General features: G+C 39.0%; 1 protein-coding gene across 4 annotated transcripts in view; it reads right to left on the minus strand.

Moving 5' to 3' along the window:
• FAT3 (FAT atypical cadherin 3) overlaps positions 1-20,128 on the minus strand; it is a gene marked incomplete at both ends in the record, with an annotated part of 305,089 nt that overhangs the window by 108,968 nt on the left and 175,993 nt on the right. For all 4 annotated transcript variants that reach the window (XM_084226346.1, XM_084226344.1, XM_084226345.1 and 1 more), the window contains one exon: positions 19,452-19,513. In XM_084226346.1, coding sequence (XP_084082472.1) covers positions 19,452-19,513 — 62 coding nt within the window. The remainder of the gene's footprint in view (positions 1-19,451; positions 19,514-20,128) is intronic.

A 20,128-nucleotide genomic window follows, 5' to 3' on the forward strand; every position in this document is an offset into this window, starting at 1 on the left:
GCCTTAGAGGCTTCAAATCTTAACTTTTGTTAGACTCAGAATGCTGAGATCAGTAGATGGTAACCAAAGGACCTGGCAGAATGCAGTATCAGAATGGGTGGTTTGAAAGTCCAAAACCACTACTACTACATCTATTACATTTATCCTGTGTCACACTTTATTCTACAAGCTTTTTGGAAAAAAAAACCAGTAAACAAGTCTCTGTAAAGAAACTAAAGACTTATATTTCAAATTTAGTAGCAATAAAAGGAAGAATCTGCATAACTCTTGACAGTGACCCTCTAAAAGAAAACCAGCAGTTTTCCACAAGCATTGCTTTTAAAGTTCATTAGAGTTTGGAGATCCTGACGACCTTTGAGCATCAGGCTTTATTTACAGTGTTCTTCAATCAATACATGCTAAGTGCAGAGCCGACCACCACTCCATTAGATTCCCAGAAAACAGAGCAGCCTGTCATGTGTTCAAGGAAACTCGTTCAGGCAGCCTCAGAAAGCACCCTCCCCTTCCTTTCCCTGAGTAAAAAGAAAACTATAATCCTTAAGAATGTTGAGCTCATAATTTGCATTTGATGAAATGTAGATTAAACTTTGTCCACAAGTGACTCCAAGGTAGTCACCTTCCAGAAGTCCAGAAGTTACTTCCACCGGTGGAATTAAATACAGAAAAGCTTTACCTCTACTGCCTGACTGCACTAGAGTCACCTAAGATTCAGCAGGAAATGAATCTGGGGTAAGGAAAAGCATTGCTCAACCAGGACTTCTTCTGACCTTCCAGGGGATAACAGCACCTTGAAACTGCACATATCATATCCCACGTTCAGCAGTCTGCAAAGTTTGCAACAAGAATTTGGAAAAATTTGAGATGATCACAGTAAGAACATCAACCTCAGTCCCCAAACAACAATTGTAAAGGTTTTTTGAGTACATTATGAGCTTCCTCTCTTTGCTCATGAGGCTACAGTAATGAGTCTTGCTAAATATATAATGAAGAAAGACTTGAATAGCAGAAGAATACACTCCAAACTGTCCCCTGATAATACCTGTCAGAGAGCATTTACCCACCTTCAGACTGGCACCTTACAAACAAGATAAAGTATGATATGCAATTACTTAAAAATGATTTTTTAGGTATATGAAACCCCTTGAGAAACAACCTATCACTAAGGAGAAGAAGTAAAACTACCATCACAGCACTTAAATGAGAAAGAAGATAAAAGTTGCCTATTGATCTTCACAGTAAACTTTGAAGAAGGTGTTTAGCTCCTGCTGAAAGTGAAGATTACAATCTGAGAGTTTTGTGAACAGAAAATGAATAATCAAATGTGAGAATATTTCACTTCAAGCAGATTTAAATAACATAAAGCTTAAAAATCAAGATATGCACGCAGTTTAATGTTAGTAGTACTCTCTCTGTCAATTTTAATCTGATTCATGCCTCAATATCTACTTCAGCCACTTGTGGATTTTGCTTTTCTTGTGAAAAGAAACACCAGTGATTAAATATTGATAAGTTCCCCTCTATCAGATAATGCCCTTCTCCAAAAATCTTATCTTAGCACTCAGGAAATACAGTAGCTCTCAGTTTTTGTGCTTCAAAAGAGGTGTGCATCAACTAGGAAGCTCGCCACACTACTCTTTTCTCACAGATTTAATTACTCTTCATTTTCTTTCCACAAAAGTTACTTGATTCTCATCTTCACTATAAGAAGGAACCAAACACCTTCTTCAGTTTCCTCAAAATGATGAAGATTGTTACACATCTCCAAACTTCCATTTTTTCATACTTGACCAGTCAATATGTGTAATCACGCAAGAAAAACATTCTGGCTATTAATAAAGACAGACTACGTTATCCATGCTTCCAAGATATTTTCCTACTATTAATACTTTATGTTATGTTTTAACTATGAAAAGACATGCCCTGCTCATAAACTATTTGGTGATTTATTACCAAAATTTAATCAAGCTATAGTACTAGTCACCATGGAGTTAACTAATCCACAGTATTTACTTTACATCCTTGTTTGGGTGTGCAGCCACATCAGTTTGTAGCACAGATCCCCAGATATCAAAACTGACAGGGAGTTGACTCCCAGCTCCTTTAGCAGAAACTCTCAGATTCAGAGCAGGTGTGGGGCGATAGCCCTCCATCTGTCTGGCACTAAATCAGCAGCACTGCCTCGCGCTAATGTGGTACAAGCTGCTGAAGGTCCTCTAGGAAAAGGCACAGTGTGAAAGAGCTTGCTCTGTGCAGCCTTAAAAATATTGTGGCAGAAGCTTCTGTTACAACAAAGCAATAACTTCAACTGAGACTTTCAGTCTTCAAAGGGAATAATCATCTTGTGTCCCAAACTATAATATAAAAACGACTTCTAAACAATTTTTGTCACGCTGACATCCACTGCCCTCTGAGGTTGGATGAAACATCCTCAGGTGAGGCTCTGTGATGGTCAGTTTCAAAACAAATATTGCTGTTCCTGAGGAGGTAAAATGTTTATTTGGCCAGCAATGAGATGAAAGATACACACTGCAGTTCCTTAGATTTATTTACTTCATAGGAACACTGCCTATACTGCATATATTATTTATTTACTTTATAGCAACGCTCCAAATTCTATGCTTCTACATAAAGCCAGAACCAGGGATTTTCAAAAGAAAGGCAGCAGTTTCTTCCCCCCCCCACCTCAGCAACACTTGGCTGTGCCAACAGGGGATGACACCACCTTGTCTCTGGCCGAAAATCAGATTAAGACAAATCCAGCCCCATCTCCAGCTCCTCCTCCAGACCTTCCTCCCCTGTCATCCACTTGCAGCCACCTCCACCCACCAATAAACTGTTTGTGCATCTGTGCTACGAACAGGGCGACAGAAATAATCAGGGTTTAAAGTGAACTGCCAAAAGAAAACAAATCCCCCCAAAAGGCAGAGTGCAATGGCAATGAGAGAGCAAAAGGAGGAGAGGCATTCCAGCTCCCCCAGCCAGGCTGGGGCAGGTTTACTAAGATATTTGGTCACTGCATTAATTCTACAATTTTACTACAGACAGAAACTTAGAGTCCACCCCCAAACTCCCCTCCCCAAAAAATCTCAATCTTTGAACTCATCCCTTGCCAACAAACCTTTGATCAATACCAAAGCAGACAAAGCCAAAAACATTAATGTTAATGTAAAAGCCTTTGTGTCCCATCAGTAATGCTGAAAATACCCAATTTTCATCTTACACTGTTTTTCTACAGTATGCAAGAAATGAGTGCTCTCCATCCACACGCACAGATAAAAAGTTTCAAAGACAGTTTTACAGCTGACAGACTGATGAGCAGCCTCTGACATTTAAATGCAATTTAGTTTTTTCTCAGTAAAAATGAAGCTTGCACAGTTTTATGTTCAAAATAAAGCTTACCTGTTAGAAAACTGATAAATAAAAAATTGATTTTGCAGCTGGGTAGAAAATATATAAATCAGACTTTTAAGTGATACAGGCTTTTCCCAATTTTTGAATATCTTTTAGAGATATTTTAAATTGCAAAAAGCAAAAATGTATGGTTTAGGCCTCAGAAATCTATCTGTGTTTACTGAATAGTCACCCTGGAAGATTGCAGTGACTGTTTTCCTTAATAAAAAAGGGAAAAAAGAAGAAGATTTTTTTTTTTGTGATATTCAAGTTATTTGACAGTCATTTCTTTGGTTATCAAGGAGGTGCAAAGTAAAATTTTGATCAAATTAGAAGACAATATCATAGCAATTATTCATGCATATTTCAATAAAGTAATTTTTGGAGTCAGATGAGGATTCCATCCTAAAATATCTTACAAAATAGTATAAAAATTATCAGAAAATCAGAATGAAAAGTAATGGAAATAAGGTGAAGGAGATAAGCATGAAAAAGGGGCCTTGTTGTTGGGGTCCTTCCCAAGGCAGATTTTTTAATCACAATATCATCCTGGTTTTGTCAGACCAGGTTAAAGTAAATCACATCAATAGTTGCTTTGATTTTAGTAATAAGAAGTTCTACTTGACTTCTTGATGCCTACTTCACAACTTTCTGTTACAAATCAATTTTGGACAGATAAAAGGCATTAATTGGGCCATATTTAATCACACTTTCATCTAACAGGCAACACAGACAAGCCTTATTATCTCAACCTCTACTTGTCTTTGATTTTATATGTCCTGTAAATATCTACTAGCTAATTTATATTGGCATGGGGTCAATTTTACAAGCTGGTTAAGAATCAAACAGCATGGGAAAAGAAATGAAAATTCCAGTTTTGAAGTGAAACTCACATTCTTGGACCAATCACCTTTTTTACTTTTCCACATTGATTTCCCAGCTTGGAAAACTCAACCTGGAAAACGGGCTCAGATGTTGTGTCGGGTACAAAGGTGTGAAACTGAAGTTCAGGTAACTGCTCTGGTGATAAAGAATGAGAGCTCTCATCCCTTCCCTGATGGGCGCAGCAGGACTCTGTGTTTCACCAGACACAGCACAAACCTTGCTCCTCCTCACTAGATGAGACTGACACCAGCTAAGTGTACCTGTAGGGACGGGTTTACTGTAATCCCCTTTTTCCCTAAGTCAGTTCAGCTCTATTCCTCAGCTCTGCTGAATCTCTAAAAATCACTACAAACACCTGAGAATAGTCTCAGCTTCCCCAGCCACGCTGTGGACAGTGGGGTATACAGATACTGCACAACTGGAGACAGAGCTAGTGTAAAGACAAAAATCACCCTCTTGTTGTCTGAGCAGCCAAATAATTACAGCACTGGCCAGCTGTGAAACCCTGAGACGTGGAAATCAATGGGAATTTTCCCATTGGCTTTGGTGAGAACGGGGTGGGATCCAGAGCTCAACAACCTCATTTCAGTAGTTTTAATTCTCATTGAGCTTTTGCCCAGCCCTGGGCTTCATCTGGATGAGTACCCAAAAGCTGTGACCCTTCAGCTAAAGGGTAGGGAAGGTGTGCACCATCACCACTGTGTGCCTGATAAATGACTGGGAACAATCTTATTTAGTGCCCAAGCAAATGTGGGATTTTCTGTTTGCTTTAAAGAAACAGCAATTTCACAGGCAATTATTTTCTTCGGCACGATTTTTTTCCCTGTTCAATCTGTTACACACATAGCCAGTGATCCTGCGAACAGCGATGTATACGAAAAATGTTCAGAATGTGTCAAGACCATACTGCCAACATAAATAACTAGGTGTGTGTATGGGAACAAAGTCGTTTTGGGGTAACGATACAACAGGAAAAGCTGTCCCCAAGTTATAATATCCCAAATGTGTTGAAAAGAAAAAATCCTGTCCCAAAACCTTAATTTCTCAGAGTAACACTTGGAACGCATTAAAATGTTCAGGTTATTAATATTAATTAATCAATTAATACTATTATAATTAATTAATTGCATAGTGCCTGGAGTCCTGGAAAGGGATCTTTATGTGTTGGAATAATAATAAGATGGTATTCCACTCCTGCAGTGTGGGAGGAATTTTAAAAGATCACAACTTTAAAAATATTCTTAGCACTTTGATTCTTCTGCAGAATTAGTCTTTAACGTGCATTTGGGTTTTGTAGCCACAGGATGGCATTCACTGCTGTGCAAAGGGTCAAAAAAATGTAAAATGTGAGTAGAGCTTAGGAATCACACTTTTTATCTGTGGAAAGGAAGTATTTAATCAAGAATGATTAATATAAATTTACCGCTTTCTACTGATGACGGCCATTGATTCAAGAGTGTAATACAGAAATCTTAACATGCACAGCCCTTAAGGTTCATTTTCTTACTGCATACCACGGTGCTCAATAGATAGATATCTTGCCTAACTCCAGTAAGCTGTGACACTAAAAACAGAGCAGCAATTACAGCCTGGGATACCAGCAACTGCTTAAAACACCTCAGTTTCACTTCAATGGTTTATGGAGTCAAAGTCACTCTTTATTGGATTTCTACAGGCTCATAATTTACTGTTTATTTTCCCATTAGGGCACTGCATGGGGCAGGTGCTGACACACAGCATACCAGCGGGAGGACAGCTGGACCGAACGGATGGCCAGGTGACCCATAATTGGACTGCAAATGTCAAAGAGTGGGGTTGAAAAGACAGGTATATCACCCCACACATACTTTTCCCAGTTGTGAAATGAAAGTTAAGAGCATGGACAATCAGCTACTAGTAGTTAACAATTTATAGAACTGAGTTTGAAGTCAGTGGGAAGTAGCACGCAATTAAAGGGAGCAGAGGTGCCTAAAGCGACTGGTGAAACAACTGGATTTAGAGTGGTGAGCAGGAATGTCAGATGGAGAGACAACCAAGCATATGCTATTAACCTTTGTGAGATTGCCTCCCTGATAATGTGGTCTGGGGGACAATAAAACACTGCATGAGACAATATGCCCCATTTGGGAGTGCAGAACTGATGTATGGGAGAAGGTGGTGAATTTCCCTGGATTCATTTTATGGGCCTCCAATTAGCCCTCAGTAGGTGAAGGGAGCAAAAGGAGGAAGCAGAAAGAACCTCTAATGAGTCGCTTTGCTGGCTTTTAGCGGAAAAGATTGAGAAAGTAAAGTTTCAGGAGCTGCTCTGCTTTTGAGACTGTCTCAGGAGGTGTTAAAGGGGCAGGGTATAGAAACAGCCACGTTGGAAATAGCCGTGAGGAAGCTCCTGATTTATGGGAGGCCTTGAACAGCACAAGCACATCCTGTCAGGACCAGGGCAGGAGGTGTGATCCCTTGGCACAGGCAAATCAGATATGCCAGCCCCAGGCACTAATCCCCACGGTCAGCGCTGCGTCACTGCTGCAGATGTTGGCTCGTGATGTGGAGCCCTGGTTGACACTACCTAGAGATGCTGCCACTGCTCCCTCTGAGAAATCCCATACAAAATATAAACAAACTTGTTCTCCAAAAGTGCATCCAGTTTTAGAAATGGAGTATTAGGAGCAGATCTAAGCCACAGATTATTCATATGATAAAACATGTAAAACAAATTTAGAGGCTTAGTGAGGCAGTTTGTCAATCAAGTGAGGTTCAAGTGCAGTTCCTGTTTTGGTACATAAATCTGGGGAATGCGCTCCCAATAACCTCTAGAAAATAGAGCACAAAATGGTAATTTATTCAGCTACTACCTTTTAGGCATTCAAGGGCTAGTGGAGCTTACTGCACTCTAGAGAAACCAGGGATGTGTCTCAAGATAGGAAGTCATGAGGTAGCTCTCAGCTATGGCTTAGAGGAGAGGGAAGGGGACACAAAATTAACTACAAGAACTGAATGAGCTGAAAAACAGCCCACAGCCCTGAGCTGGGTAATGTGCTTTGTCAGGAAGCTGGATAAATGACTGCCTCATGCTGAGCACTGTGCTGCAACAGCAAGGATTTCTTTTGGGACCACAGCAGCTTGCTGGAAGTTGGGCATCCCATCACCACCGTGATCCATCATCAGGCACCCTCCCAGGGCTGCAGAAATAACACATCTTCTGTACACTTCAGACTTCTTTTTATTAAAAAAGCCACAGCTTTCAATTGATACTTTCACACTGAGAGTCAGATATTATGAGGACTGAATGCCTGAAGAGAAGGCATTCAAAGAAAGTATTATTTTACTTTTTAAATGTCATTCCCCAGCTGAGGTGCCGCAGAGAAGACTGCACTCAGGCAGTATTTAGTGTGCTGCAACAAAAATAGTGAAAGATCCTTAACTGTACACATACTTGGTAAATGCCAGTGGGAAAGACAGAACAGGCTTTAGTATTCAATTCAATCCCACAAACATATGTCCAAAGCTACACAGAGAGAGTTTGTGCAGGTCCATTTGAACAACAGGGTTTTGGTGAGCAGGATAAGGAGTAAATGCAAATTAATCTCACGTGTCAGTTAATATTTTGATTCCTTCTGCTACAAATTATGGTCTATTGAGACCAAGCTAACAGACATCCCTCACTGCCTTCTGTCCCTCTCAGTCATCAGATATCATGCCATTTTGGCATACTGTGGTGTACCAGATAATAAAGCTCTGCTCAGCTTAAATGTGTGGTCTAAAATTTATGAGTTTGTGGAAATTCTCCAAGTGTTTTTCAAACTGTGGTCAAGTGTTAGGGTTTTAAAAAAGTGTGGCAATGTAAAAAACCATGTTTTTATATTCTTCCCAGTTTGTTTTTTTTTTCCCAATGAAGTCTTTAAAATCTGAGAGTTAAGAACACTTGTTTTAGTTTATACAACACCTTAATAACTATCTGGAAGGATAGTGGAAGACAACAAAATACAATGGGAGAGCAAGATATATTTGAGGTTGTGAAAGAAAATATGAACTTATTTACTGGTCTCTGGATTAAAGATTACATGCTGGATCTAAGAAAAGTCAAAGCCATGAATTGACAGACTGCTATTAGCAATATTTATATTTTTTACTTTCCCAGGGAATGTGAGAAAAAATAACTCGTTATTTCGATTCTGACATTTTTGCTCTCAAGTGCTCATGTTAATCCTTGCTTTTGAATATTTAGAACATTCCTTGCCAAAGAAAGTATTGTTTTTTGCCAAACCATAAAATGTACTTTAGGACTGCTATGATAACATTTTCAATGTCTCTGTATCATGAGAGATTAGCAAACAGCAATATTACATTTGAGAATGATGAGATTAATCTGTTTCTTGACAACTGAAATTTGTTAGACTGTGAAAAGAAAATTACTGGTTTTGAGGGCCGATTTCTTTGCACTTGATGCTTCAGGGCCTTTGTACTTCTCTGTTTAAATCATATCTTCATAAAAAGCAAAATAACTGTTTGGTCTCTGATTATTATCAAGCTCAAGTCAGATAAGAAAAACATTAGGATTCTTATGTTCTGTGATAATATATTTAGGGAGAAAAAAAGTGTCAATTATGCTTAGTAAACTGATTCTCAACCCGATTAGAGGTTTTATTATCTCTAGGTATCTTGTAAATACCTTAATTTGTGTCATGTTACAAATTATGCTGAGAACTCCAATCTTATTTCAGCACATCTCACACAATGATGCATTTTTGCCATAACAAATTACTTTTAAAATGAAAAAAGAAAACCCTGAACAGCACAATTTTTTCAAAGCGCTTGACATTTTCCTATCCTGTCCACTATATCCTTCTTGATCAATATGGATGTTTAAAGATTATATGGTGGAGGGACAGTGTGGTGATGTGGGAAAGATCGGAAAGATCAGAAAAAGAGGGAAAATACATTATACTGAAGGACATTACAGGCTACAGTGAGAACACTGTGAGATGTGATGAGGCTCAAAGGAAATGTTGTGCATTCATTGTGTACTGGGAAAAGGTTCTCATCAAGTGCATGGACTGGTGGGGGCAGTTTTGTGAAATGCTGAGTTTTTAATGTATGAAAATGATAAATCCCTGAAAAAGAAAAGCATTAAGAAGGAAAAGATAAAAAAAAGACAATTCAGAGGACAGAGCACTGAGAAATCATACATGTGTCCAATCAACCCAAAGGCCACTCAAGACACCAGAATTAGAGAGTTAGTGCTGGGATCCCTACACAGGGTAATGCAGGGTGGTTGGATTTGGTGCATATAAATGGTGGTGGCAAGTGAAGTTGCTGTGAAAAAATTCCAGAATCAACTTTTTTTTAGCAATAACAAGCCTGAATTTGGAAGAGCTGATAACAGATCACCCTGGGAGAAAGAACAAAGGGATGCAAATCTTGTTTAAGGGCATTTTACTAAATGATGGATTAATTAAATGGCATACTAGGATTTCCTATGTCCAGAAAGGATTTTAGTACAGATGCAATGCATTCCTAAGTGAGGAAGAAGATTCTCCCCTGCCCTAAATCAACTCTCAGCTTGGTCTTAGTGGAGAAGGCAGGAAAATGAGACCTCTGCAAAATGTGTGTATGTGCATGCATGTTTGTGTGCTCAACCATTACAGACATAAATTAACAGTCTGGCAGCTGATGGGTATTACCCATGCTATAAAAAACATGATATTGCACTGAAGCAGACAATTCACACAATACAAAGGCTCTGTATATCTAAAATAGATTTGAATCATGTGAAAGCTTTCCTGTGGCTTCTGCAGAAGATTAAAACATTGGTACATTCATATAAAAATGTGAAGACTTAGCAAAGCAGTGCAGCCTGCACAATGAGTCTTTGTTTCACCAAGCACAGAGCCTGGCAAGAGAGACACCCTGAAAGAATATATGAGACCAATTTGGGCATGGTAGGTGGGCTTCAGCCCATAAAAAAGGGAGCTACAGATCTTAAGAAACATACAATGAAGAAAAAACCTGTTAGCCCTGAGCTAATCTATGAGTAATCCCTCAGTGAGAAAGCAACATTAGACTAAACTTCTTAATCCTGACTGAAAAGAAAAGCTTGATATAGATTAACCACAGAATTTGCCTGCACAAGCTTAGCATGAGGAATGATTTATAAAACAAGAAGGAAGACCACTAATACATCCCTCTCTGTTTCAACAGCATTTAACACAAGTGCAGACCTAATTTTTGAAGCATGCAATAAAACTTGATGTTTTAATAATACTTTTCCACCCTTTTGCATTGATCTAATGCTCTGCTATCTCATAGTTCTGCAAAGAGAAGAGAGAGGTATTGAGTATATTTTAAATTGCTTTTCTCTCATGTATTCACTCATCCATTTCCAACATACCTGAGGAAATGCAGCCATGGGCACCAATGTTTAATTCTTTTATCCTCGGATTATTAGGGGATAAGTTTAGGAAAATCATTGCTACTGAAGCCAGACTAAGCACACCACTCAGGATAAGCAAAGAAATTGAACTAGCCCCCAGCATAATACTTTCCCCTCTCCACAGTGACATCACACATGTCTTAATATTATAATAGTTAATCATAAGGTAACTTTCTTGCACTACACCATGATGCTGAGTCCAGTAAGATTTTAATTAGGTCCAGAGGGTCAAAGAAGTGCTGATACACCCCTAGGCTCCCAGGAGATGCTCAGAACCTTGCAGGGTGGCTCACTGCAGGCCGGATTTCCTTCCTGGCACAATTGCATCTTTTCTGTTATGCCTTTAAAAGTTTTGGAAAATGCCTGATAAGACAACATGCAAAGTCTGTAAGCTGAGTGTCTCCTTCCATGCTTCCATGCTGAGGTGCTTAGAGCCAAGACCTGCTGCTAGAATGCTGTGGGTCTGCAAGGAAAATCCTAAAAGAGGCATTCTGATGCCCAGCATGAGAAAGCCAACAGAGCTGGGCTTTGTGGATATTCATTTCTTCATTTCGTGACCCAACGGTTCAGGTCAGTGATTCATGAAATCTGTAAAACAATCTCCCTCCCCCTGCAAATGTCAGATATATGCAAATCATTCCTTGACTAAAGCAAAACTCCAGAAATGTGATTTTTCTAATGAGACACCATGGCAGACAACAGTGTATGAACCAAAGCCTCAGCCCTGGATGACTCTGATCTGGCCAAGCTCTTCAAAACATGAACTTGAATGAGCTCTTGCAAAATGATCTCTATCTTGATACTGGGCTAGATTTTAATCTAAATAGGTAAGTAATTAGTTTTTTTAACCTGGATCATAATACCAATTGTTCCCTGCCCATTCCTAGCAGACTCACTGTCCAATGAAACATGATTTAGTAAAAATATGTTTGGGGCAGTATTCCACTGTAGATGGTACATCTCTCATCATAGGTCAATGAACTGGGAAAATCAAATCTTTTCTATGAGCTGAGGAGGCAATAAATAATATATGAGCTGTGATTTCTTATTTTAATACCAAATAAATTAACACAAGCTTACACTACACCTATAGAAGGTCTGTAAGCTCTGGCTCATTCCTGTAATCATCAAGCATTCACAACAAAACCTCACAGTTTTGCATATTGAGTTATGAAGATTTTTTACTTAGGAAGCTCAATAAAGATAGAAAAGAAGAATGCTTTCCTTCATTTTTATTGGTATTTGGTATCAATAAAATAGATTAACCAAACCAGCATGAGATTTTTATTGCTGGACTAAAATCCTTCCATGTAAGAACGTCCACACTGTATCAGAATAGCTGGATGGCTTAAACACTCTCCAAGAGAGGCCAGAGTCAGGTACTCTGATATAAATGATGCACTGATGGAACTGTCAGCAGTGTATCTGTCCTTGACACCATCCTGGCATTAGCACGTGCAAAACAATTTTAAGAGAACCAAACTAATAATGAGAAAGTTAAAAGAATGAGATTATTATTGTTATCTTAAAAAATAAAGATTGAAATCAGCCATTAGCATAAGGTGAAAAAGTAAACAAAGCATCCTCAGGGTTGACTTAAAGTCTACAAATTTTATGGAAATGTCACAGACATTATTTGCACACCCAGTCTCTCAAGGCTATTGGTATTTCATTGAGTAAGTGAAATGAGCTGAGGGTCACTGCTATATCACTATTTGATATACCCAGACCCATTCTTGCCCTTTCCCTTTGGTATATATATTGTGTCATCAGAATTGTGGGCATATTTTCCAATGCCTATCTGAATTTAACATGGAATACTAAGGACTTTAAACACGAAATTATTTTTTTTTCAATCCAAGCTTATTTTGCTCCACTATTATAAATTTATAAGGAGATATTTTTTCTTATTTAATAAGAAAAGAGAATTAATATTCCACATGCATGAAGAAAAGTGTTATTAAATTCAGTTTTCCCTATGCTTAGGCTCTGTTACTTGTGTTACTACTCAAGACATTATCTAAAATAATAGGACATTTGGGAGCTATTGAAATTTGTAATAATAAAAGAGAGTAATCTGTGAAAACACAATGCCTTAATTCTTTCGCCGTTTAAAATTTCTGTTCATATCTCTTGCACAGAGACCACTCACTTAACAATGGAATTAGTAATATTTTCAGTGATGCACTAGATAATTCTTCATCTTAGCAGATCACGTAAGTTAGAGACAACAGCTTAGCTGAGGAGACCACTTGTCACTGCAGACAGATGGATCACACCAGGACTTCCCCCTTTTTTTTGGGCAGAAAGCAGTGTAAGGCTTTCTGCCCAAATACACGTGAGAAGCATGTGCAATGTCAAATGCAGATCTGCCTCTGAAGGATAGCTTTAACCTCCAGGCACCTCCTGCCCTTGGAAAGTTGTTGGCTGTCTCTGGAGAGAGCAGCAGAGGAGCAGGGGGTGCAGGAAGGAAACCTGCATCATGGGGGAGTGAGCTCACTTTGTGTCTCCTAAGCACAGACCTTGTGCCTCTGCTGGATCGAACACCACACTGGCCAGGTGGATTTCCCCTCTGCTGACAACCCCATTGAGAGGTAACATAGGATGAACATGTTTTTCATTGTCTTTAGAACTGTTTGTTTTTTTCCCTTTCTTTCCTCCCCACCCTCTTTCTCTTCTTTTTTTTCTTCTCTTCCTTTTTCCCTTTTATTTTTCCCCTTAACTTTGAAGTTGACATTAAAGCTCAGTGTCACTATTTGAAGATGACTTTGATACATCTTCCACTGTCCTTTTAGAAAGCTGCCTCTATAAACAAACCGTTCAACCAGAAATACTTTCAGGTGTCTCAAAAATAATTAAAATAGTTCTCTTCTTTCCAGCAAGCACAACCAGTAATACTTTTTGAACTCAAGCTGGAAGGAAGGGGCCGTTTACCTATTTTTTAAACTTCACTTGCATTTTCTGATAAGCTTCAGTGTTAAAAAGGGAAAGGCATGTGCCTTTGGACCCATTTAAACCTCAGACAAAATGTTCAATCAGACACACTGCCTCATTTTTACACCATCACCAGCATGTCACCGAGAAAAAATGCAGCTTTCTCTGCCAAATGTGGGCAATGCTAAAGAACCATGAAACAAATGCTTACACAGACTTGTAATCCAGGATTTAAGCAATCAATGTGCTGTAGAGCACTATTCAGCAACATAAACCCAATGAACTTCAGCTTTTGTAATTCTCCTGTAAAAATATACATGAGCATATTGCCACACAGCTGCCTATATTCTTCAGAAAATGTTCCAGTTTCTCACAAAGGACCACTGACTTCAGGCATCACCACTAGCAAAGGCTACAGTCCAAGTGAGCAGGCTCAACAACAAAACAAAGTTAAATTTGTCAAGTTCTTGTGTGGGAGATGCTGCAGGAAAAGAGGAGGTTGGTGGAGAACACAGGCTGGTCCAATGCTGAGCCACCAGTGTTGGTGTTTGTGGGAAGAACTGAGAGGTAGTGCTATTTTTAAATGCCACTTATCAAGTTTGTAAACTCCTCCTCTCTGCAAACTGTGGCCATAAACTTCACGGCAGCAGCTTCCACAGTGATATTCTGGACCAAATTCCAAGCAGAATAAAATTATAATCCCTCTATCAACATTCCCCTCACATTTGCAGCTCGCCATTAAATGAGTGGAAATTTGAATTCTTTTTAGAAGGCTCCAATTACAGCAGATTATCATGTTTCCCTCTAATTACTGCACATAAACACATACCATGTAACACAGTTTATTGTACCCTTAGTGTACCTACAGTAAATAGAAACCAATGTGTTCCATTCAGCCCATGTATTTTGACACTCACATCAGATTTGGCAATTTGTCTTCATTACGACCCCTTGCACTGTTACTGCCGTCCTGCTCAGCGCTGCGCTGGAGCTTCGCAGCGGGAAGATTGATGAAGCTTGTGTATACTGATTTGTGACAAAAGCAGGGCACTTGAGAGGCACTGTTACCACTCTGATAGCACTAAGAGGGCTAAAAATTAGCTGCAGTAAGCCAATACTCTGCTCCACTTCTCCTCCTCTTCAATTAGGGTACATGACTTGGACCTTGAAAGGCTAAGGCTGCTGGAACACTATTTTTAAACCATCAGTTGCTTTGTCACTTCTGAAGAGATTTAAAGTTCTGACCATGCTTATTAACAGCTACTTTGATTCTTTAGAGACACTTTGAATAGACAGGTTTTTTACTGTGACAAATGTTAAAAGATGTTTTCTGAATGAATCTGCGATGGTAAATTTAAATAGCTATTTTAGTGTTTTGGGCCGACAGATACTATGGACATAATTTTCAAAACTGGCTAAATGTCTGAAGAGCCCAAACCACATGTGCTCATCAGGGAGAGACTAAACAGCCTCAGCACTTTAAAAGCACCAACTTATTATATACCATTATCAAGAGGATAGAGAGGTCATCTCTCACTACAGACAATTCACCCCTTCAATCATAAAAGTTTCAAAGACTGTTGCTAGAATTGCACACTGAAGCCTGTAACTCTTCTGGCTCATTCTTTTGCTAAACACAGGTCTTGACACAGCAATTCCCAACAAGTTGAACTGCTCAGTGGTGGGTGCATTTTGCAGAGGCTTTGTTGGAAGCATGAGTAACAAAGGCTCTGCAACAGAGTGCTTAGAAACTGCTCAGGGCAAGAAAATGTGCTCAGATCCTTTTTCTGGGCTGAATGTGCAAGTTAATGAATTGAAGCCTGGACTCAACAATCCCCTCCCATCAAGTTGCCTGTGTACACTGGAAAGCAGACCAGGAACTATTCATGTTCTGGAAATCTCAGAATTAGCTGACACCACACAAGGGTGCAGATCCTGCATGAAATGCTTTAATTTTTATGCTTATTATAGGACCTCCACCACTCCTGCAGCTGTTTCAATAAAATCACACAGCAAAATCACTTGAGTTTGTAAAACTGTCAACCAGCATTAGGAGGCATCTGCAAAAACTGAGGGCAGAAAAAAACTGACAGACTATTTTTGTGAGGGTTTTTTTTCCATTGCTCAAACTCCCCTAACATTCTCCACTTCTAGCTTCTTCTTTTTAGTAAACTAGCATAATATGAGAAGAGAATGTGAGGTATTAACATAGAAATTATTAGAAGACAACACATGTCCTGAAGAAGGCGGAAGGAAAAGAAGGAAAGAAGAGGATGATGTATTCAATTATTGAAGGAGAATAAAGCCAAATCATCTGATATTTCCACCTCACTTGGAAATACTTTGTTATTCTCATTCACTTGCAAAGCAAGCAGGTAGCTCTCAGGATTACCCTTCTACTTCAGACTGTTATTTAAATACTTAATCCTAATGACAAAATATTTGAGAAAGTCTGTGAAATAGAACAAATGCTTTTGTCTTGCTTCATGTGAGAAAGTAATGTAATCAAGTGGTCATTTTCCTCCCATTTCAGGCAGAACCAGTCCATTAATAAGAATTCACTAAAGCAAGAGACCATCCTGTATAAAATCCAGTGACATCCAATTTACACCTTAGCAGTAAAATTTCACCTGATAATAAGCACTGAATACAAGCTGTAGTTTTGAAAGGCATTATAAATGTGTCAGAAAAAATTTAAGCCCTCAACTTGGGAGCTTAAAAAAAAAGCATTGACAATGCCACAATCAATGAAAAACCTGGGAGAAGCAATTCTTTTTGTACCCCCTCTCTCCAAAATGACAAAACAAACAAACAAACAAACAAACAAACAAACAATACCCCAAAAATATCACTGGAGCAAACAGAAAATCCCAATGATTATAAAGGGGAGTTGATTTATGACTTCTGTGTGCATCTTTTGGCTCAGGGTCTAGAAATGTTCCTGCACTCCCTTTGGAACATACTCTTGGTAAGTGTAAGTCCTGTGACAGCAGGCTGAGGTGCCATTAAAAAAATCCATGTGGACGTAGGTCTGTACATCTAAAGACAATTAAAGGAGGAATGAAGAAGAAACACACATCTGACCTCGGCCTCAGTACTTACTTTGCAACAGAATTCTCATGCAACTTGGAAGTAAAGTCACTTAGATTCACCTTTCCTAAGCAGGGAAGCCTTAAAAATATACACCCAGTCCTTGCTGGTAATTCTTGTTTCCTCTGGTACAGAGAGGGACAGAGACCTCCAGAAGAACAAAAGAACAACTCTACGCCATCACAAGCACTGGCACTACATACAACCACAGTGACTAACATCTGCTACCCTGTATCACTTCATTTTCCTAACAGCTTCCCTGAAAGAGGTGGAAATACTGTTAATAATGAAATTTGCTAAGTCAATACTGGCAGGTACTTACAGGGTATAGCATCTCTGTCAAAGACAGGCTTATTAAAAATAATTAATAAGTTGTATCTAGGAAAGGTCTGTCAGTGGCTCACACAGACACTGGGCAAAAGGGAGCAAGGGTTGCTAGGTCAAATACTAATCAGAGCTTTTCAGTAGGAGCCAAGTTTGCGCTCCTTTACACCAGACAGACTCCTGGAAGAAGGGTATGCAATGAAGCCGGAAGGGAAACACTGTACTGCTGGGAAACCACGGCTGTCCAGGCAATTAAGGCCTCCCCAGGGGGTTAATTACACACAGACAGACAGGCATTTCAGAAAACCTTTCTCAGTTTGCCACAAGAACAAGCACAGCTCGGCCAGCCTGGCTCTGGATCCCAGCCTACGCGTGGATATGCAGCCGGAACGCGCCTCCCGGGAGGCAGCCGTGGGCAACGCTTCTGCAGCAGCTCAAAGGGGCAGCTTGACCACCGGGGCTGTGTCTCCACCAGAGCCCAATTCCCTTTCCAGCTCACTGTTTCCAGGTGGGCTTTACAGTGTGGTCGTATCTGCACTTCTGCTGGACACGCTGCTCCCGTGTTTCTCCTCTCCGTAGCCTGCCCTCCACCTCCCTCCCCATTCACAAGCCTTGGAGCAGGGTAAGACAGAAATCTCTCACTACTGCATCTTCAGCTCCCAAAATCTTGCAGATTGTTATTTTTTCAAGCAAGATACAGTTCAGGGGAAAGAACAGATTAACTTGTATTGATGACTAAAGCTAAATTCCTATAAGCAAATAATTTGTTCCCTTTTTGCTGTTGATAGTAGCACTCCCCCATCTGCATGGGAATCCCTCGGAAAATGTGTATTTGGCACGTTTCACTGAAATCTCTGAGGCATACACATAAATCACAGAATTACACAATCACAGAATCACAGAATGACTGATGTTGGAAGGGACCTGTGGAGCTCATCTACAGCAGGTTCATCTACAGCTGGCTGTGCAGGATCACAGCCAGGCAGGTTTTGAGTACCTCCAGAGAGAGAGACTGCACAACCTCTCTGTGCAACCTGTTCTAGTGCTCTGTCACCCTCACAGAAAAGAAGTTTTTTCCTCATATTCATATGGAACCTCCTGTGTTTTGTTTTGTGCTAACATGTTGTCCACCAGGATTACCCGGTCCTTCTCTGCAGAGCAAAGGAGAATTACAAACCCAAGATTCTCATCCATAGACACATTTCAAATCAATGCCCCTTTCATTCTATTTCTGAGTTTCTCTGACAGTATTAAATGGAAAGCTTGAAGTTATTGGAATACATGACAACTTTACTAACTTTACAATTTAAATCGTAAAAAGGGAAAAATCCCTGTATTTCCCTCCTTTTATTTATGACATGGAATGTGTAAGAATCTACAGTGAACTACCAAGAAAAAAACCCAGCCCAAACTTGCATAGTAATAATCAACCCTTCTCTCCTGTGTCCTGCACTAAGCAAAGTAATTTGGGATTTCTAGCAAATATAAAACCTAATAAGTATGCTAATATATACTTTACTACATTTTGCTGTCAGATAGTGATTGTACTGGAAACTGTTGTGTCCAGATGTTTTTTAGCTTGTATGGATTTGAAGAGCATTTCCTAGTAGGGGTGATTGATTATGTGGGACAATATGGCTCTTTTTACTTGTACCAACAGGAATCAAGAATCCCTTACTACACAAATAGACAAAAGAACAGAGTCAAGGAACTTTTACCCAAAGGGAAAAAACCCCACAGCATGTTGTACAGCAGTGTGAAAGAAAACACATGTGGCAAAACCAATAGTCTACAAGTATATCACTCCATATCCAATACATGTGAGCTGCTCATAAAGAGAAACATTCATCACAAGGGCCAAGGGAATGGTTCAGATACTCTTTTTCAGAAGGCAATTTTTAACCTCAAATTTGTTGTTAACAGTCCCAATAAGTGAGAGCTAAAAACCAAAAATTATTCCAATAATGCAGTGAATGTGTAAAAGTTCAGTTTGCTTTCATCCAAATCATCAGGTTGCACACTAGATCCAAGATGCAAAATTTAAACCACTTTAACCTGAGAGACTAAAAATCTTGGCAGGGTTGGGGTCATTCCACATTATTTGTAAAAAATATTTTGCTCTGGATATTCTAAATTTCTGCCACAAACAAAATTTAAGAGGTACAATAAAGGTCTTAACTGAAGTAGATTAGAGGTGGAGAACAAGCGTTCAATTTTTTTCCTGTGCTTGCAAATTGCAAAATGTTTTATTTCTTCTGTATAATAAGGCAATTCCCAGCTTTGTGTGAGTTTGTTATAAATGAGGAGAAAGGAGAATACCACTCTCCTGGAACAGCAAGAAGTGATTTTAAACTACAAAAATCAGCTAACCTCTTAACATATATTTTCCACTTAAACTTACCTCTAGAAAATGTTCTGCTTGCTGTTCCCGATCCAATTTTCTTGATGTTGTGGTAATCAGACCTGTGAAAAAGAGGATGATATTTGATTGTCAATACCATTGAAAAATATATATCTTTATCAATCTGAATACAAATCAATTTTTAAAACAGTCAAAGGGGAAAAAATCTATTTGAAGCTGTATCAGACACAGATCTCTTGACATCTGTCAAGCATTTTATTTCTCAGTCCAACCCTTATCACTTTCTGACCAGCAATGAATCTCTAAAAAAAATGCTGTGAGAAAAATAACTGAGAAACAGTTAACTGTATGTCTACAGTTAACATGCTACATTTATTACAGTGAATGGAAAAAACTCACTAAAGAATCACTATTTGTCTTATGATTAAGAGTTTCAATGAATCATTTGCATATGACTGAAATTCTTCTGTAAAAAACCTCATTAAAGATTTCAGAGTTCTCAAACAATTAATGGGATAGGATGCTGATTACTTCCACACCAAGAATACTTGACAAAGAAGGTTATTTCTGTAATAATGATTTCCATATATAATAATTCTAATGTATTAAAGGTTTTGTTCTACAATTTCATCAATTTGTTCCATGCTCAAACTGAGTCTTTAAAATAAACTACTTTTTTACATGAAGATGATCAAGAAACCTTTTTTTAAGGCAAT

This window comes from Fringilla coelebs, assembly GCF_963513975.1.
Source record: "Fringilla coelebs genome assembly, chromosome: 2".
NCBI classification, from domain to species: Eukaryota; Metazoa; Chordata; class Aves; order Passeriformes; family Fringillidae; genus Fringilla; species Fringilla coelebs.